At 46.3% G+C, this 21,210-nt stretch overlaps 1 protein-coding gene across 2 annotated transcripts in view; it reads left to right on the top strand.

Moving 5' to 3' along the window:
• TXLNB (taxilin beta) overlaps positions 1 to 21,210 on the top strand; it is a 64,775-nt gene that overhangs the window by 7,240 nt on the left and 36,325 nt on the right. For both annotated transcript variants that reach the window (XM_090040521.1, XM_090040530.1), the window contains 2 exons: positions 6,006 to 6,097; positions 18,784 to 18,954. In XM_090040521.1, coding sequence (XP_089896647.1) covers positions 6,006 to 6,097; positions 18,784 to 18,954 — 263 coding nt within the window. The remainder of the gene's footprint in view (positions 1 to 6,005; positions 6,098 to 18,783; positions 18,955 to 21,210) is intronic.

The raw sequence follows: 21,210 nt of genomic DNA, 5'->3' as shown, positions 1-21,210 counted from the left end.
CTGTCCATAATACTTTTAGCCAGCTGCGCATACACCACTGAGAGGGTGGGCAATGATTGGCTGCATGGGCCCAAGTTTGAGCTGCTGCCAGGGAAGTTTGTGGAGGCAGTGAACACGCCCCAGCCTCACAAGCAGTGGGGCTTCCCCACATCTCCCTGCCTGTGGGCAAAGCGGGGATCACAGAGGCAGCGTCTCTCCACCAGCCATCCACAATGCCCCCCAAAACAGCCATCAGAGAAGGGGAGGCGGCGGGCAGAGAGAGAGGGAGGAGAGTGGGGCAGAGGGAGGGGAAGAGGGGGTCATGGTAGCAGCTGTTGTTGGGGTTGGGTGGCAGGGAGGAAGGGAGGGGAGCAGGAAAGAGGTCCCGACAACAGCTGGCAGGGACAGGGAGGTGGCAGGGAGGGAGGGAGACTGCACAGGCCCAGGCAGGCATGGTGGGGAGGCGAAGTAGGGGGTCATGGTGGCTGCTGTTGTCAGGGCCAGGTGGCAGGGAGGCAGGGGAGCAGGGAGGAGAGGTGAGGTGGGAGGAAGTCCCAGCGTCAGAGGCTGGAAAAGGGGTGGCAGCAGCAGAGGGAGTCTTTACATAGCCAGTCCTGAAGAATGAGCAGGGGACAAGGGAGGGCCATGTAAACACTCCCTGAAATCAGTCATTCTTGATCGGCAATTAGCTAGTAATTCAATAAATCCCTTCTCCAAAACTCCTCACAAACAATCAAAACAGTGTTTATTGTGCTAAATTTATTACTAAGCTTGACTGGGAGGAAATTGCAAAACAAATGCATTGCCTAGTTGAAGTCAGACATCCCAGAGATTCATTTTACCTAGTAAACCACTGAAGTTGCTTCAACAATGTGTAACAGATCTATAAGCTACCTCTGTGCACACACCCTGGGAGTAGAAATAGAGTGGTTGGCTGCAGAACAGTAGGTTACCTGAGCTAAAGAGTCACTTCTGTTTTTCCTGGTGTCATGTCTTTTATCCTTTCAGTGCAGCAGCCACTATAGAGTAAGAAGGTCATCTTTTCATTTAATTAGTATATGATGTACTCACCATCCACACACTCAGCTTGCTTAGATATAACTTGACCTCGAGTTTCTCAAATTAACATGATCTCAAAGCCAATGGCATGCTGTAACAAAACTATTAGGCCTGTGTGAAGTGGTTAGCATTCACTTTGAATTCGGATTCGGTCGATTCAGCGGATAGCGATTTGATTTGGTGATTCGAATCACTATCCCAAATTGATTCAGCCAAATCTGATTTGGAGATTTAGCTACTGTCAAATCTCTGAATCTCTGAATCACCCAGGCCCATCCCCCACCTGCTCTCCCAGCCTGGCAATGGCTGCCCCTCCCACCCCAGCTCCCAGCAGTTGGGGGAAAAAAAGCCCCGACTCACTAGGTGCTGCTGGGTGGGAGAGGGGTGATCCCCATTGCCCCACACTGCATGAAGGACTCTGCATGAGCCCCCTGACCCCACCCTGATCCCCCAGTCTCCCCCCCACATGGCTGCCCCACCCACCAAGGCCCCGGCCCTTTAAGAAAAAAACCAAAAATGAGAATACCCAATCCCCACTGCCCCACAGTTCTTCATGAACCCCTAAAGCCCTGAGGCTGCTACAGGAGCAGTGAGTCCCAGGGTTTTTCTCCAGGGTTTTTTTTCTTAAAGAGCCAGAGGTGGCCCAGGCAGGGCAGACATGGGGAAGACTGAAGGAGTGGGGAGGTCAGGGTGATCATGCAGAGCCCCCCATGCAGTGTGGGATAGTGGGGGGCAGAAGAGATTGCCCCCCCTGCCCAGCATCACCTGGTGAGTTGGGCTTTTTTTTAAAGTACCAGCAGCTGGGGCAGGCAGGGCAGCCATGGTGGGGCTGGGGGACTGAAGGAGGGAGGCCAGGGGGTCTGGGGGAGTGGGGGTCACAGGGGCCGGGGTTCCCCCATGGTCCCCTCCCCCAGCCCCCCCACCTCCTACTTACCAGCTCCAAGTCTGGCTGCAGCTCCCCACTGCAGCCACCGGGGACTGTCCAAATCATCAAAACTTTGAATCAATTCAGACCTTTTTATTGGTCCCCTGATTCAATTCGGATTCAAAGATTTGGCCACTGAATCGGGCTGAATCTCCTCCAGATCAAATCACCACCCAAAGCTTTGCACAGCCCTAAAAACTATTGTAGCAGGCTTGCCTTTTGGAGCTTGGGTTGAGTCCCAGGCCTGAAATCTTGCTGTTTTGATTGGTGGAGCTCATCCCCCAATCAGGAGGCAGCAAGAGGAGTTCAGTCATGCCCCTTTCCTGAGGGGAGGGGGAGAGGAGTCCCCCCCATGGACCCGATTGAGGACTGCAACACTCAGGTCTGGAAGACTTCAGGGGTGGAGCCCTGGAGCATATAAAAGGAGCTGCATGCTGAGCATGAGGAAAACACATCTAGGCGAGAGAAAAGAGGAGAGCGGGGCTTAAAAGACCTGAGGAAAGCTGCTCAGCAGGGTGAAGCAGTAGCCCAGAAGCGCCCCTGAAGACTTCCATCAGCGGGGAACAGCGGACAGCTCCAGCAGCTAGGTTCTCGGTGTGCAGCACAGCACACCGCATCCAGATCCTGGGTGCTGCATAAGGCGGCTCAGGTCTGCAACCTCTGGTATGTAGCCAGAAACACGATGCACAGGACGGTGCACCGAGTAGGACCTTTGGAGTGCTTGGGCAGCTCAGGTCCTCAACCCCCAGAATGAGACTGGAGCTTGGTGCAGGAGGGGCTGCATGGAGGGTACAAGAGTGGATGAAGCCTGGTGCTGCACGAGGCAGCCCAGGCCTCTGATGCATAGCAAAAGATTAAGTCCGGACAGCCAGACAGTGATTGGGCTACTGAGCCAGCACATAGGGCCAAGCCAGAGGCCCCAGAAGCCCTACACAGTGGAGCCCTGTTCCAGGGGACAGCAACCCGCCCCTGAAGCCCACTGCCTGCTAGAGAGCAGCCTGGTGCAGAGGACAAGGACCATCCTCCATGCCTGGGAGCCGTGAGTTGCAGGGAAAAGAGGGTTCCCACAGGAGAGGGGAGTCCCTCCCCCCCCAGTTAGTTAAAGGCTTCTGAAAGGGGAGGTCCCACTGAGAGGGCCCCCCCACTAAAGTTACCAGCTTCTATATAGGGCTTGGGAAAAGCCCAAGGCATTGGGGTTTCCCCTTGGGATTGAGTTTATCTTTGGGGTTTATCTGTTTCAGATCAGATACTTACCTGTGACTTACCCATATCTGGAGCACTGGTATAAAGTTTTATGTCATTTACCCAGAGAGTATTGTTTATGTTACTGGTTTAGATACCATACACACACACACACACACACACACACACACACACACACACATTGTACATATGTTTATATCCGTGTTCCTTTCCCTTGTGATAAGTTAATGTAAATAAATGCGTATATAGTTAAGTCCCCTGACTGCCCTGGCCTGGATCTATAGGGATGGAGGGAAACTGAGCGGTCTGCAGTTCCCACCACAGCACACCTGCCAGCTAACAATCCCCTTCAATTGGAGAAGGAGGGTATATACCCAAGTACCTGGGCTACACTATACATCAAATATACAGGATAGGCCTTTACGCACCTGGAACTAAGAATAAGGACCAAGAGCTTTGATTCCTAAAAAAGGGGCCTGACTTTCCATGATCTTCCATTTAGTGTAATTATGTATCCTTGTAAGTGTAAAGCACTAACAAATCAGGATTTTCCACCTGGCCTGTAGCATTTTAGACCTATTTTGCACTTGTGTGGCCTGATTTTCTATTGCTCTACATCAGTAGTGGTATGGTGATGTAAAAGATCTTGGTCCCAGGAGAATGGACTTTGCCCAAAGGAAGTGGATATGGAGTAAAGATGGTCCTCAGCTGGTGCATAGCTGGGCAGTCCTCTGCAGAAGGAAGAGGAAGGTGGTACCCTAGAGAATGTTAGGTGTACCAGGGGGCAGCCATATAGGAAGCAGACTCTAGGTCTGTCATAAATATACTGGCAGATAGGGGGCCCATGCATGTGTCTATAGAAGTGCCCTTCATTTGTAGGTACAGGGAGTCTCAAAATCTGAAACAGATGGGTGTGAGAACAAAGCACAGGAGTGCGATATGAAAAGAAGCAGTGTCATCAGCAAGGATAATGTTCTTTATGCCTTGTAGTCTATAATCATGAGAGATTTGGGTCTACAGAGACGTGACATCTATGATAGCTAAGAAGGTACTACTCTGTCCTGAATGCTGCCTGACTTCAGACTAAGAGGGTAACTTCCTTCCCAGGATCTAGTGTAGGAAGTATACTGGGGAATATGGGGGTATATGCTGTGCTCCAATTATCCTTAATTGTCCATGACCCCTAGAGGGAACTTGGCAATCTGGACATAAATTAGAGCAGCCCTAATCTTGTTCTAATTTATACAGACTCAAAATGATACACAGGGAACGCATCTACAAATGCAGTTACCTCAACTGAATAAACTCTGGCACAGGTCGCACTGGAGTTTATTGCTCCCAGGAGGCAAGTTTACATGTGCACCCAGCACCACAGCACCTTGAGCGGACCACACTAGATCAACCTGTCAGCCTGGAGCTGCTCCAACCCAGCTCAGAGTGCTGCAGAGTGGCTAGCTGAGGTATGAGGGTGCTCTAGCAAAGGGCTAGCCAGTAGACAATCCCTGCACTGAAGCACCTTCATGCCCCAGCCAGCCCAATCAGTGTCTACATATGTGTTGCAATACACTAAGTAACACTGCCATAGGATACACAAAGCTCTTGGGTCAGAGCCAATATCTTCTATTAGGCCAAATAAATAGTAGCAAAAAAATCCTTTCTTTGCAAGCTTTCAGGCACATACACCCTTCTTCAGGCTGAGCAGAATTAAGAAATTGTTGAAGTCCACCTAGATAAAAAATAAACTTCATTTTGCACAGGGGAGGTAGAGGGAGGAAGTTTATTCCCCTGGGTATCTCCAAGTCCTTTTGTGAGAGTGTTGCTCTGTGATGAGCAGATTAGGCTGTCTTCTTCCATGGAGGTGTCCAATGTCAGAGTCAGACAGGGAAGTGAAAAAAATCCTTCTTTCATGCTTAGCAACGAAGTTTACTTTTCCAAATGTTTACTTTTACAAGTACTATCCTACAGTGGCATTTATTAGCTTACTGCAGTCTAATAGGGCCATACATGTAGAAGCTGAGACTTTACTGTGGACATCTTGTGTAGACATGCCTAGGGAACACCAGATACTGTTCTTCATCTCAGTGATAGACATGGGTATTAGTCTGCGAATGTACATGTAATTCTATTGATAATATAGGACCTGATTCCCTTCTGCATCCAAGCTTCTCAGGTGGGATCAAGGAACTCACTGATTGCATGGACCAGTTCAACTGAGTAGAATTAATGCACTGGCATGTGGTTACAAAAGGCTGGTATAGTGGGACAGAGTACTGTCCCACTCATCCCCAGCTCAGCTTACATCCACCATGTTCTTTCCATACCCTACTAAATTCTGGCTTTGGAAGAAGGTGATATGGTGGTTGGCTGTGCCAGCTTTACATTTATAGAGGGAATTCTCAGTTGGCTTCCAAATCCACACCATTGTATCACCTGAGAATCAAGTTTGCAAACCTCTATTTCAGTACTATGCATAAGACTCAATCACTTCACAAAAAACATTGAACAGATGTTCCATATTCTCCCCAGTAAATTGTAGGGAGGCACATTTTCAAAGGCAATTAACTCCCACTGACTTTCAGAGGATTAGGTGCCTATAAGCATTTTTACCTTTTAAAATCTACTCTCATAAATAGAAAACTGCACATGGCTAAGTTCTAGAATAGGAACAAGTTATAGACCATTTTTCCATATAAAAAAAACCACGTTATCACCCTCCCTTGATCCAAGATACTTCATTTATCACAGAATCTTTTAGCTTTCAACATCAAATCTCTTATTTTATTAAAAGCATGCTGTGTACAAACCTCCTTTGCTAACAATTCTCTATTTCTTTTTTAAGGTAAAGAAGCCACCTTACTGATGCAAAGCTTGAACAAGATGAATACACCAGAGGAGAAGCTGGACATGTTATTTAAGAAGTATGCTGAGCTGGTTCGTAAAGCATTTGTTGCCTTTTGTGAAATCAATCTATACCTGAAGTTAGAAACAGGATAAGGAGTGCAATAGGCTCTCACAGTATTCATTGTAGACCCTTTCATACAAAATGCGTCCCAGAACACCTTTTCTGAGTTAAATAATAAATCATACCTAGAGTACAAAAAAAAAGAAAGGTTAAGGAAGAAAAGCTAAGTTTTTGGAGACAGACAGCTCATGACATAGAACATTTGGAGTTGAAGTGAAATCTGTACAAAAACTTTCAGTAAAATGGAGTATAATTTTGAATTAATAATTTTGCCAACCAGCTGTAAAGCTACAGCCATAATAAAGATTATTCTTCCTTATCAAACCTATTTATTTACTACAGTTTCCAGACCATTTGCCAGAAGATTCAATTTTACTCTTTTTATTCTCTCAGTACTCTTTGATTTATCAAGGATCAGAAGAGTTGCTCTCATTCCATATGTCTCCCTCTTGTTTCCCTCTTACCCCACCAGCACACAGTTCATAAATTCTGCAAAGATATTTTAGGCCAGATTCCAATGGCATATACACTATCCTGACTCTTTTTACCTTAAAAAAAGTCCTGTTCTGCATATAATTGAGAGTAGAATCCATAACAATATTATTTGTAATACCAGGGAAGCCAGAAGAGGTATTATTATACCTCTGATTTCCCATGCTTCTGGACTTTGCTGGTTGCCCACTTCCCTTTTCTGTTATACGTATCAAAGTGTCTTTAGACCTTCCCAGAGGCACTGAATGCTGGCTGGGGTGTCCCAATGTCCCTGCTAGGAGCAAAGTCAGAGATTCCTGGCTAGAGGGTCTTGCCCCTCTGCTCATTGTCAGACCAATTGCCCTATTTGGGGTCAGGAAGGAATTTTACCCCATGGTCATATTGGTATGGGGTATGGAGGATTATACCTTCCTCTATAACAGGGGGCATGGCCCTCTCTCCAGGATCTCTTGAGTATATACTGACAGACTTTTATAAAAACAGGACATAGGCTACTGTGGTTTTCCTGCTTTACCTGGGGCAGGTTAGGGTGTTAGATCTATGTTGTGTCAGGGTTGATGGTAGTCTTATGTACAGTTTAGATTATGGCTGTATGGCACAGTTTGGATAGGAATGATCCTGCCTCAGGCAGGGAGGTCAGACTAGATGACCTCTGGAGGTCCTTTCCAGCCCTATTTCTCTATGAGTCTATGACTATGAAACATATATAACGTAGAGTAGGTGTTTTCAAACTTTTTGGATCATTGTATCCCCCGGCAGCCGGACTGTAGGGGCAGCAAACTAAAACTCCTCGAAGGAGTTTTAGCTTACTATGCCCCAAGTCATTTAAGGTGCATTATGCCACTGAATTTCCTATAGCACCTGGAATTAATATGCAATATGCCTCCGAGGCATGCAAACACCAACACCATTGAAATGGTGCTAAAGCATTTAGCTCACTTTAAAGTGTCATATACACACCCCTTTCATTTTGTCTGCACATGGCCTAAAGTGCAGACCTGCCCTGCTATATTTAAAGACATTTTAAACATAATAGAAAATGTTGGTCCATACAATCAGTGCTCCTAACAAAGGGAACAAATGAAGCAAGAGTGCATTTTGATCCACACTGACCCTGCCAATGCAAATTAATTAATAACATTAACTCAGGGCTTGCTGAAAAATCCTCATAGAACTAAATCATCTTTACTGGGTTGCATGGGTCCCTTTCAGGATCTCTTGAGCATATACTGACAACCTTTTATAGAAGCAGGACATTGGCTGTCATGGTTCACCTGCTTTACCTGGGGCAGGTTAGGGTGTTAGGTCTATCTTGTGTCAAGGTTGATGGTAGTCCTATGTACAATTTAGATTATGGCTGTATGGCACAGTTTAGATAGGGATGATCCTGCCTCAGGCAGGGGGCGGTCAGACTAGATGACTTCTGGAGGTTCTTTCCAGCCCTATTTCTCTATGATTCTATGACTATGAAACATATATAACGTAGGGTAGGGGTTTTCAACCTTTTTGGATCATTGTACCCCCCGGCAGCTGGACACAGGGCAGTGTACCCCGGGTGCCGAGCAGGGGGTGCACAGCCAGATGCCAAGGTGGGGGAGAGCATGAGGTCAGACACAGAGCGGCAGCAGTCACTGCATACAAGATTCCCCCGCCCCTGTGTCCAGCCTGGTGGGTGGCACCTGCACGGCAGTGCAGGATGGTGCATGGTGGCACCCCGTCCCCGCCTGCCTGTGAGTACCCCCTAGGGCCTTCTCAAGTACCCCCAGGGGTACACATACCCCTCGTTGACAAGCCCTGAGTAAGGGCATTTTTCTTCTTGTACTCTCCATCATTTCTTACACCTATTCAAAGGTGTTATAAACATCTCCTATTAGTAGGGTGACCATATGTCCCAGTTTAGCCAGGACAGTCTTGAATTTCAGAGGCTGGTCCTGGCCAGCTAGTGAGAGTTAAAATGAGCATTCTGGAAATGCAAGGACTCAGGGTGCAATCTAGTGAAGAAGCAAAGCAGTGCAGTGTGGCACAACATGCTAGTCAGGCAGACAGGCAGGCACCATTGCCTGCCTGCCCAGCACACCATGCTACCCCATCCTCACTTCAGCTTGCAGCAATGCCAATGACTTGTAAAAGGTTGGGGGCAGTGTCCTGGATGTTCTGGAATTCCTTATGGTCAGCCTACCCATTAGGCACTTAAATGGACTAATAAACCTATATGCAATCATATTCTACTCTGCTTGAGTCCATGAAAAACTGATAATACAAAAGCCAAATGGGCCCTCCTCCTTCTTGCTGTTTTTTTGCAACTTAATCTTAAGGCTAAGATGACAACTAGTTACAAAAATATATGCATGAATACATTTTCAGGAATCAAACGGGTAGAATAGGATCAATTAGGCACCTAAGTCCACTTAAATGTCTAATAGATGGAACTGGATTTGGCTTTTAGGGCCCTGACCCTCCTTTGCCCTGCACAACTGTAAAAAACAGCACAAAGTACCAGACTACCACCCTGGCTCAGTTGGGTTTTATATTCAAATTGCGCATGTACCATTTAGCACAACTCAGTGAAGCCTTGGGTCATGTAACTGCAATTTGAGGAATGAAACCTATAGTGAATATAGGTTCCTATGGCGGGAATATTTGAATGCTCGTGGCGCACGGGTCAAGTCCCGGAGGACTGGAAAAGGGCCAATGTGGTTCCCATTTTCAAGAAGGGGAGGAAGGAGGACCCGGGTAACTATAGGCCAGTCAGTCTCACCTCCATCCTTGGCAAAATCTTTGAGAAAATCATCAAGGCTCACATTTGTGAGGGCCCGGCAGGACAAATTATGCTGAGGGGAAACCAGCACGGGTTCGTGGCAGGTAGATCGTGCCTGACCAATCTAGTCTCTTTTTATGACCAGGTCACAAAACGCCTCGACGCAGGAGGAGGGGTGGATGTCGTATACTTGGACTTCAGGAAGGCCTTTGATTTGGTATCCCACCCCATACTGGTGAACAAGTTAAGGGGCTGTGACTTGGATTACTGCACAATCCGGTGGGTGGAGAATTGGCTGGAGGGTCGCACCCAGAGAGTTGTGGTGGATGGGTCGGTTTCGACCTGGAAGGGTGTGGGCAGTGGGGTCCCGCAGGGCTCGGTGCTTGGACCGATACTCTTTAATGTCTTCATCAGCGACTTGGACGAGGGGGTGAAATGTACTCTGTCCAAGTTTGCAGATGACACTAAGCTATGGGGCAAAGTGGACACGCCAGAGGGCAGGGAACAGCTGCAAGCAGACCTGGACAGGTTAGACAAGTGGGCAGAAAACAACAGAATGCAGTTCAACAAGGAGAAATGCAAAGTGCTGCATCTAGGGAGGAAAAATGTCCAGCACACCTACAGCCTAGGAAATGACCTGCTGGGTGGCACGGAAGTGGAAAGGGATCTTGGAGTCCTAGTGGACTCCAAGATGAACATGAGTCGGCAGTGTGACGAAACCATCAGAAAAGCCAATGGCACTTTATCGTGCATCAGCAGATGCATGACAAATAGGTCCAAGGAGGTGATACTTCCCCTCTATCGGGCGCTGGTCAGACCGCAGCTGGAGTACTGCGTGCAATTCTGGGCGCCGCACTTCAAGAAGGATGCGGATAACCCGGAGAGGGTCCAGAGAAGGGCCACTCGTATGGTTAAGGGCCTGCAGGCCAAGCCCTATGAGGAGAGATTAGAGAAACTCGACCTTTTCAGCCTCCGCAAGAGAAGGTTGAGAGGCGACCTGGTGGCTGCCTATAAGTTCGTCAGGGGGGCATAGAAGGGAATTGGTGAGTATTTATTCACCAAGGCGCCCCCGGGGGTTACAAGAAATAATGGCCACAAGCTAGAGGAGAGCAGATTTAGATTGGATATTAGGAGGAACTTCTTCACAGTTCGAGTGGCCAAGGTCTGGAACGGGCTCCCAAGGGAGGTGGTGCTCTCCCCTACCCTGGGGGTATTCAAGAGAAGGTTGGATGTGTATCTAGCTGGGGTAATGTAGGCCCAGCACTCTTTCCTGCTTATGCAGGGGGTCGGACTCGATGATCTATTGAGGTCCCTTCCGACCCTAGCATCTATGAATCTATGAATCTATGAACTCCCAGTGACAAACCCCCTTTAAATGTATAGAGCCTCATCTAATTTGATGAAAGCTGATTTTCTGTTGCAGTAGGCTGGGGTCTGTGTGGGAACAAATATCTTCCCAAGATGAGATCATTGCAGGATTTGGACAAATTGGCTGCATCCAGATGAGCTCAGAAGTGCGAAATGTGGCACCACATACCATATATGCAGGCGTTCCTCGTGCTGCTACCTTGCAGTGTTGGGGGGCAGGTTTGACTCAGGGAGATCTCGGGGTCAAAAAACCGACACAGAAAAAAAGCAGGGTGGCGCAAGCCATTGTTTTGGAAATGTACTCTGGAGTTAAGAATTACAATTAGCTTACTACACAGTATTGGAGGAGACAGTAGGTCAAGTTTGTACTTTTGACAACACTCAAAAGAGAGAAAAACAATAGAAGTTATTGGTATATCATATTTGAGCCTACCCACCTCAGGCAATGTTTTTCTCAGTATATTGGTTCCTGCACCGTTTGCCTCCTAAAACAGATTAGGGAAAAAGGAGAAACTGAGCGTGGTTTTGCATTATCAAGTTAATACATATTGGAGATTAGTGAAATCCTTGCCTTCAGAAGCGAGTATTATTTTGGACACTCTATAGCTACTAAGAATGATTGACAGTTTTACTTTACCTTTTTTTTTTTTATATACATATGTTTGTATGTGAACATATATTTAAAGGAAATCCTACTCCTATTTTTGACATCGTCTTAAAGGTTTGGATATGATTTTATTGATAAAATACCCAGACTTAAAAAAGCCAGTAAACTGTAAAGTTGAAATCACATTTAAATAATTTAAGATCAAAAATGTGCTTATTGAAAGAGGGGGAAGAGATATAGAAAATCAGAAAATACAGAGTCAAACTTAAACTTAAAAGAACTTAATATAATCTAAAAATACAGAAATGAACAGTCAAGGTACCAACAACCATAACCTCACCCTGTAACCATGCCAGCCACCCACTTCCCCTTCTTTGTTCTTCTCATACTTTGTAAGATTCGCTATTTTTGGAACAAGACTTTTTCTAAATGCCACAGGCTGTAGCTATCATACATACAGAAATGCCACTGAATTTTTGCAGAATATTAAAAATCTGCCTCACAGACCATTGATTTTATAATTGGTTTTATATACAGATGTATCTGAAACTGTGAGTAGTGTTTTATCACAAAACTAAGTTGATTTTTTTTTTTTAGTGAACGTTCTAAATTCATATTCTGGGCCTCCATTCTTCTACTGAGTTTAATGGGACTTAAGCATGTATTTAAAGGGACATTATGTTTATGGTACAAGTTAAAGCATTATTCCTTCTACTATAATTTATACTTTGGCATATTTAGAGAGAGGTAGTTGGCCATATTAGTTTGAAGTCAGGCAGAAGCCAAGAAAGGGTTGCACCTTAGAGACTAACTACCTCAGAAGCACATTGTCTTTAAGGGTATGTGTAGACAAAACAGGGACCTTAAATTGAAGTAGTGTGTTTTCAAAAACAATGCTTCAAATTTAGGGCTGATTAAACCCCTGTGTCATGTACCCACCCTGCTGACTTACCTGCCTCTAACTCCGGTGGGGAGGGGAGGGCAAGCTACAAGCCAGTGGAGCAGTCCCTGGGCTGTGGGGGGGCTGGTGCTTCCCTCCACAGCAGCAGCAGGCCCCCCCCGCCGCAAGGCAGCTCCCACCCACAGGCACCCGGGTGGCACCGCAGCCATGGAGGGAAGCATCAGGCCCCCGAGCAGTTCAGGCAGGCAGGCTCCAGGGAGGAAAGCAAAAAAAAAGATCAGAGGCTCCCTGCTTTTCCTGGGCGGAGTGTGCTTTCCTGGGCTGCTGCCAGGCTGCCAGCATGGGCTTCCTGTAGAGCCATGAAGCTGCACGGGGCCCAGTGCTTTGCTCCATGGCTGTAGGGGCAGCAAACTAAAACTCCTTGAAGGAGTTTTAGCTTGCTGTACCCCAAGTCATTTAAGGTGCATTATGCCACTGAATTTCCTATAGCACCTGGAATTAATACGCAATATGCCTCCAACGCATGCAAACACCAACACCACTGAAATGGTGCTAAAGCATTTAGCTCACTTTAAAGTGTCATACACACACACCTTTCGTTTTGTCTGCACATGGCCTAAAGTGCGGACCTGCCCTGCTATATTTAAAGACATTTTGAACATAATAGAAAATTTTGGTCCATACATTCAGTGCTCCTAACAAAGGGAACAAATGAAGCAAGAGTGCATCTTGATCCACACTGACCCTGCCAATGCAAATTGATTAATAACATTAACTCAGGGCTTGCTGAAAAATCCTCATAGAATTAAATCGTCTTTACTGGGTTGCATGGGTCCCTTTCAGGATCTCTTGAGCATATACTGACAACCTTTTATAGAAGCAGGACATTGGCTGTCATGGTTCACCTGCTTTACCTGAGGCAGGTTCAGGGGTTAAGTCTTTGTGTCAGGATTGATGGTAGTCTTATGTACAGTTTATGGTTGTAAGGGACAGTTTGGATAGGGATGATCCTGCCTCAGTCAGGGGGTCAGACTAGATAACCCCTGGAGGTCCCTTCCAGCCTTACTTCCCAATGGGCACATCTACACATCGCCCTATGACAACTTTGTTACTGCGGCACATGGTTAGTTTTAAGCCCCTACTATGCCAGAGCAGCGCACAAAAATGAGGAAGCGCACCACTGAGGCAAAGTAGCTGCTGGTCACATGTAGACTCACATGATCACTACGTTGCTATAGTGCATTATACAGCAGCATAGCGCATCACCATGATGATTCTGTATGATTCCATGATAATGTTAAAGCTGAGATGCAAAAGTATCTGAAGCTGCTGATTGCTTTCCTTTGCAGTCTGCCTTGATGTGATTTGATTCATAATATAGTTGGTTCAGTAACACCAAGATAAATTGGAGACCATCTGCAGAAATTCACCAAGCAACATAAATATAAAACATTACTCACTATGACTATCGTTCTAATCTGAGCTACATCTCACATAACCTAAACTAACAACCTCTCCCCCCTGTCCTTTTCTGGGTTATGCCTATAATCAACAATACTTTATTGTTTAGTTTTATGTAAATAATCAATGATCAGGTAGACATGCTAAGTCTAGTACATGTATTTATTCCTAAATATCATAATATGCTGATAGGACAGACCAGTGGTTTTCAACCTCATTAGATTCAAGGCATCCTCATTAAACTCAAGGCAGTCCTCCGAAATGCCAGCTCTTAGCGTTCACTGGTTTCTTGACTATGGAAAAATAATAGAGAAATTCTTGCGTTGCAAAGAACTCAAAAAGATCACAAGTGCTCAGAATGTTTTTGATGCTGTGAAGTCCTCTTTGACATCTCAGGGTTTATTGGGTGAATCGTGTGTAGGTGTTTGCACACCTAACATTGCTAATATTGTGTGGCAGTACCGCACAAAAGGATCTCGTGGAACAGGGTGAGAATCACTGGTATAGATGAAAGGAAAGTTCCCTTGGAATAAAAATAAAGATGTAAATATTTCAAATTACATACTCTGTCATATTTCTGTTGACACGTGGGACTTGAATGTCCATTTTTCGAATCAGGCAATACTGCTCACAAACATGTGTCAGGATCAGTGAACAGTATATGGAGCATAGTTTTTAATGTTACAGTGCCTTGTTTTTTTTTCCTCAATGTGGTCTCTTGAATGTATAGTAGAATAATATAATATCAATAGAAAGGTATTAAAGTCTGTGGAGTATTTTGTGGAGACTGCAGCACCTCTTATTCCATGCAAACGTTGGAGGCCAAGTGTGTGCCTGACCACAGTAAAAACTATATTGTGCTTATACTGGGGGGAGACTGGGGGGTGTTTTGTTTTATGCAGAACAGAACATTTTTAAGCAGGAGATAGACCTCTGGTCAGCTTGACTAGATTTCTATTCTGTGTCCAGTGCAAGCAATGGTATTACAGGGCTGGAGAGTGCCACCTGCAGGGAATTAGACCTGGGCTCCTGCTGGTAAGTAGGGGGTGGGGGAGCTAGAGGAGGGTGGAGGGGACCATGGGGAGACTGCGCCAACACCGCCTGCTCCCACAGTCGCCCAATTGCTGCCCCACCCATCCCCATCCCCCCGGCCACTCCCCCACCCCTCCATCACTGCCCCGCCTGCCCCCATCTCCCATCTGCTCCCTGAGCCCCGCCCATGTCTGCCCCACCTGGCTCCATCTTCTCTCGCCTGCCCCCCGACCCCCCCCGATCACTGCCTCACCCGGCCCCAGCATCCCGTCAATTGAAAAAAAAAGCCCCGCACTCACCAGCAGTAGGAGCTGCCTTCGGGGTCACTGGGGCCTTGTGGCAGAGCCCCTCCCATGCAGCATAGGCCCTGCATGGCAGTCACAGTGGCCCTAGCTGCCCAGCAGCATGCAGAGCTGCACAGCGCCCTGCCGACCCTCACCACACCCATGCAATGGGGCAGTGGGATTGTGGGTGTGAGACAGCCAGGGCTGGACCCTGCTGCCCCCTCGCTGTCCCATGTTGCATGGGTGGCTCAGCCACAGGGGCCCAGTGACCCCCCACACCAGCTGCTGGTCAGTGTAGGGGGTTTTTTGTTTTGTTTTTTTAAGTGCCAGGTGGCTGGGGACAGAGGGTAGCCATTGGGGAGGCTTGGGGTGCAAGCAGGAGTGGGACATGTGGACCTTGCAGAGGGGTGGTAGCCCCTGTGGGGGCCATGTGGCCCCTGTTGGGGGGCCTGTAGCCCTGCGGGGGGCAGTCTGTGAGCTGTACAGGGGGGTGCACCCTGCAGGGAGCAAGGGGCCCACCTCTCCTGAGCAGCATCCCCTCACAGTCCCTCCACAATCCACCCACACACTCCACAGCCCCTCATATCCCTCCACAGCTACCCACATCCCTCCACCCCCCTTCTCCCTGTCCTGCAAACCCCACATTCCCCCAGCACACACCCTGCATGCCCAGCTGCCAGACAGGATGAAACCTGCTGGCAGGAACTGTGGCTACAGGGGCAGCTGTCCCCATATCCTGGTTAGTGAAGGGGTCACAGGGAGCTCCAACTGCTCTATGGCTTCCAAATTGCTTGAACACTATAGATATATCAATAAAACATTGCCCAACTGATTGCTGTCTCTCTCTCTCTCTCTCTCTCTATAAGTGGTTTTTTGTTTTAATTGTGGAGGAACATGGATTTTGGGGTATTTTACACAGTGACTTTGGGATTTTTCAATTTTCAAATAGGGAACACCAAAATTCCTGCTAGGAAGGCAAGTGGCAGGACCCAAGCAGAGGAGCCTGCTCAGAGCTGGCATCTTGGACCCAGCTAGCTGTGGCTGAACTCCTGGCCAGTTGGAGCTAGGAGGACATGCTTTGACAGTTCAAAGCAGGCCACCACACCAGGAACATCTTCCGGGCAGTAGCTGCACATATGGCTGGGCAAGGGCACAAATGGCAGTAGTGCCACACAAAGGCCAACTCTGCAGCCACAGCCCACTGGCAGGGAACTCTCAGGGCTGCTTCAGCTGACACAAGGGGTAGTATCCCCAGGTACCAACTGGCTGGGCCCCAGAAGCTCCTGAGAGCAAGTAGCCCTGAGCGACTTGACAGGGTAGGTTTTTATACTGTTAGGGCCAGGAAAGGGAAGTTTTTTATAATGCTGGGGATAGAACAGGAGCTGGCCCCGGGTTCTAGCTCCCCCTGGCTGCAAATCCAGGAGGAGCCAGGTAGGGTTCTTTTGCCCCAAGTGGCAAAATTTGCCCCACACCGAAGTGCATGTCCGGGCACATGCGCTGAGGCAAAAAGCTCCAGCTCAAATTTGCACTGCTTCTATTTGAGCTGTTGCAAGAGCCTATGCAGAGGTGCAACAGAGCAACAGTGACTTTTGGCTGTTGGTGTTGCCAGTGTAGACATGCAGCTGTGGCAGCAGGTGTTGTTATTTTGCAACCTCCTGCCACAAGTTGGCACCCAGGGCTGTTGTTCCAATCACCTTGCCTTAGTTATGCTGCTGGGGTTATGGATAGCAGGGGTTTCACTATTAATGACATTCTTAGGGCAGGAATGCTTTCTCTAAAAGAATCGGGGGGGGCATTCATATTTCTTCATTTTCTTCGTATTGCTGACCTGTAGATATCAAGACTTGTGCATTTTACAGTTGAATAAATAAATCACTGTCTGTACTGCTTTGGTTAGTCAAATGGTATTTTTCTAGTCACTGAACGGATGCCTTATATAACTAATAATATTGACCTGAAGAAGATTGCATTGCATTTGAAAGCTTGTCTAAGTCTATCCCAACCATACAGTCGATCCAATTAAAGATATTATGCACCGAAATCCTTGCCTCTCACATATTTCCTGGATCATCATGGCTATAGCATCATTTAAATGCTAATAGGCACTGTGAAATTCAGACTTTCTATTCCACTGTAATCATTACCTCAGCATTGTATTGTGGCATTGCATAGGTCAACTGACAGTCAGACAACAGAAATAATACCATGTAACTTCTATAACCGACCAGCAAATAATGCATTGCTTACTTTTTTTGTAGAATGTGCAATGTCAGCTAAGGAACAGCATCAGTTATTACCAAATATGAAATCAAAAATTGTGCTGTTGTGTACTTGTTAGAATTAGGCCATGGAAAATATTTGAAAACTCCTGCCAAATATTTACACCAGCCATTACGTTATAGTATTATTATCCCGTGCCCTAAAGGAATTTTTACAACTGAAGGATATATCATCAGTGACAACAGAAACCCATAGAGAGCGTCTCCCCACAAGCGGGAACTTGAGTTTCCTCAGGGACAAATAGCAGCAGCACATATTTGTGCCGCTGCTACTTGCCCGGGCACACACATTGTGGCACACAGCAAGCTGCCCCAGGTGGGGTAGAGGAGGCTGGGGCCAGCACCTGGGCTAGTCCCAGCAGCCTTACCTGGAGTCCTGGGGGGCCTCCCAGGGTTGCAGTGGCGACGATCTGGGAATGCAGAGCCTGACTGGCAGCTGGAGCGTGGCTTTGGCAGTCAGGCTCCCACTTCAGGCAGCACACACTGCTGCTACATGTCCTGCCCCGCTTTTTTCTGGCAGTTTCCTTTTACACTGGGAGATCCCAGTGTCAAAAAAACTGCTGTGCTGCAAATTAGCAGCATGGTGAATGCTTGCATGTGCAATGAGTGAACTTGCAGGGCTGCAGATTTGTTTTTGGTGCCACAAACTGCATATGCGTGCTTGTCTGTATGCACCAAGAGAGGCTACATTCTTGATCTCCAAGTGCCTTTCTTTTAACAGATACCTAAAAAGAAAGAAAATGTAGCTTCTTTCCTTTTCCTGATATATCTGCCTGTCCCTCACAAATCCCATTGCATGAGTCTCCAGTCACTGTCTCAATCTTAAACAACTAAACAAAAACTAAGATAATAACCAGTAATCAGAATTGGGGGCAGAGGTGATATCTCTTATTAGACCAACTAGATATTTGAAAAAAAAATATATTTGCAAGCTTTTGGGCACAAGCCCCCTTCTTCAGTCATAGGAGAGAGCAAAGATTGTAAAAATTCTGCTAGGTAGAAATGAAAATGAAATATGAATTTTCATTTCTACCTAGGAGAACTTTTACAATCTTCTCTCCTATACCTGAAGAAGGGGGCTTGTGCCCAAAAGCTTGCAAATAAAGAATTTTTTTTGCAAATATCTAATTGGTCTAATAAAAGATATCACCTCTGCCATGAGTTCTGATTCCTTTCATCTCTAAGATAATAACCAGGTATTCAAAATAAATTTGGATCTGGCAAACTGAAGAAGAAAAAGTTGAAATAAGAGAATGGAGTATTAAAAATTACTTCTTTCTCCTTCAGTGCTTCCACACCATTCATTGGGCTATTGTAGAAAGTAGGTTTGTGATTTTACCATAAGTAGTTTGCTTTTCTTCAATAAGTGCTAAAAAATATAAGTAGGTTTCTAAATGCTTATGAAAGAATGAGATTGAACTGAAAGCCCCGTGTACATATTCTTTCCCTTCTTTACTTCCCCTCTCTCTTTAGCTGGAAGAACATCGTGCTGAGCAGAAAAAACTGAAGCACCTGCAGAAGAGACAGGCACAGATCATCAAAGAGAAGGACCAGCTGCAGAGTGAGCACAACAGAGCCATCCTTGCCCGCAGCAAACTTGAGAGTCTCTGTCGAGAGCTCCAGAGACACAACAAAACCCTCAAGGTAAGTAGGGGGCCTCTCAGATTACACAGCAGGCTATAAACCCCATACTGACTGGGCAGGCTCAGAAACCTCCTCATTTGGGTCTAACATCACACTGAAAAGAATTTTTACAGGAATGTACACAATATACAATTACTTACAGTGCATTTGATTCCTACTTACATTAAGGTTGCTTAAAACAGCTCCTAAAGAAGAAACTTTACAATGGGAGTTCATATAGAGTCCAACTTTTCTTTACAGCAATGGTATAGGATTTTTGCACTCTCAGAATTGTGAGATAAGCCTTATGGTGCACAAAATTTGGATGCAATAAGTGTGCATATAAATGTATAAGCGTAGAGAAATTATTTATGTAGATAATTTGTGTTGGTAAATCTACAGGTACAAATTAAAGTGTGTGTGTGTGTGTGTGTGTGTGTGTGTGTGTGTGTGTACATGCACGCGCATGTATGTGCATGTGCAAACACACACTGGTGATTTTCTGCCAAAGATTCTCTATAGTTTCTCAGGTATCTTGATATAATTTGGACAGTAGTATATTTGGAAAAGAGGAATTCATATTGACCAAGCAAAGACATTGGCCTGCTTTGCCTTGAAGATGCAGGGAATGTTGATTGGATGCACAAAAAAATTCTGAACTTACCATATGAGTTTGAGAAAAAAAAATTAAGGGGTATGATGATTTAAACTATGCTTCACTCTTCCTTGATATAGTATGCCATTTAGATGCTTGGTAAATCTGAAACATAGCCAGATATCTTCAAAGGTCTAATTCTCTATATATTTTCTTTTGGATATAAACATTCAATCAGGCATTTGAACATACCAGAAAGAATTAGCAACAGAAGCAGCAGATGTAACAGTACTTGTTGTTCTTGTGGTCATTACAAAAATACTCTGTGCTTTGATCTATTGATGCAAAGGAAAATGTTTTTGTAGGTACATATTGTATAAAGTTTACCTAAATCAACAGACTTCAAGTCACAGATGCAGAACCTCAGCTGATATAAATCAATACCGCTTTATGGACTGCTAATGGAGCCACATTGATTCACACCAGCTGAGAAACTGGCCTGCAGAGCCTACACTCAAAGCCTTGGTACAGACATTCAGAAAGCGTGAGGCAGAATTGATTTGAATTATGCAGTTTTCTGTAAGTGGCGTAGTTTAGATCAGTAGCAAATAGAACGCACATTCACCCTCTGGGGGAGGTCAAATTTTAGACCAGATTCTGCCATTTTTAAACCAGGCTACATGTGCTAAATTTCTGTTCTGTTACAGGTATAGACCAGTTTTGTGTTCTGAACTTCAGTCCTGTTATGGGTATAGACCAGTTTTGCATGCCAAGTTTCTGTTCCCTTATGGGTATAGACTGGTTTCTGATCACTTATACCAGTAAAAGTGTAATGTCTGTACCTGGCTAAATGTTAGTTATAAGCTGATCAAAATGGAGCATTAGCAAACTAGCTTCTAGGGCTAGGGACAGAAGTTACACATAAACTGGTTTAAGTGATCAGAAACCATATTATACCTATAATAGAACAGAAATTCAGTGCACATAAATGACTTTCAAAATGGCTGAAACCAGTTTAAGATGAACCTGGAGGTAGTATCAGACTTAACAGATTTAGATCAACCCAGTTTATGGTTTGATCAAACCAGTTTATGGAATTTCTATTCCAGATCCCCTCCAGATTCCAATTAACTCATAGTGCCTCAGCATCCCAGGATGCTCTGCAGACCTGGGCTGTGTTGTCTGCTCCAGCAGAGCAGGGCTTCCCCCCCCGCCCCTCCCCCTACTGTCACAGAGCTGAAGCAGTAAAGCCTCTGCTCCCAAGCTGCTGCTTGTACCTATCAACACAGTGGGATGGGGGCCATGGGAAGGTACCTCAGGTCCTCCTTGCATGGGTTTGCACAGCACAAAGGGAGGGAAAGCATCCTCTGTGGGGGTCCCACACACTCTTGAGCTGGGCTGGAATCACCTTAGTCCCACCCCACCCCCCAGCTGCCCTTGCCTTGGAAAGGCTGCAGGGGTGGGGAAATGCACCTGCCCAGCACAGGAGACATACCTGCAGTCTGCACCACATGAGGGAAAGCCCTCTCCACCCTGCCTCCCCCTGCAGCCCAGATACCTGGGCTGGGATCCCTTAGCCCCACACCTTTACCAGCTATCATTATCTCTAAAGGCCTGGGGGGGCAGGGGAATGCTCCCACCCAGCCCAGCAGCAGCCCCCCCCCTCCCCCAACTGGGGTTTG

Source organism: Crocodylus siamensis, chromosome 1 (assembly GCF_052110815.1).
Source record: "Crocodylus siamensis isolate JL-2025a chromosome 1, ASM5211081v1, whole genome shotgun sequence".
In the NCBI taxonomy this organism is placed as follows: Eukaryota; Metazoa; Chordata; order Crocodylia; family Crocodylidae; genus Crocodylus; species Crocodylus siamensis.
The sequence above is the reverse complement of the archived record's forward strand: the minus strand, read 5'-3'. Positions and strand labels throughout refer to the sequence as shown.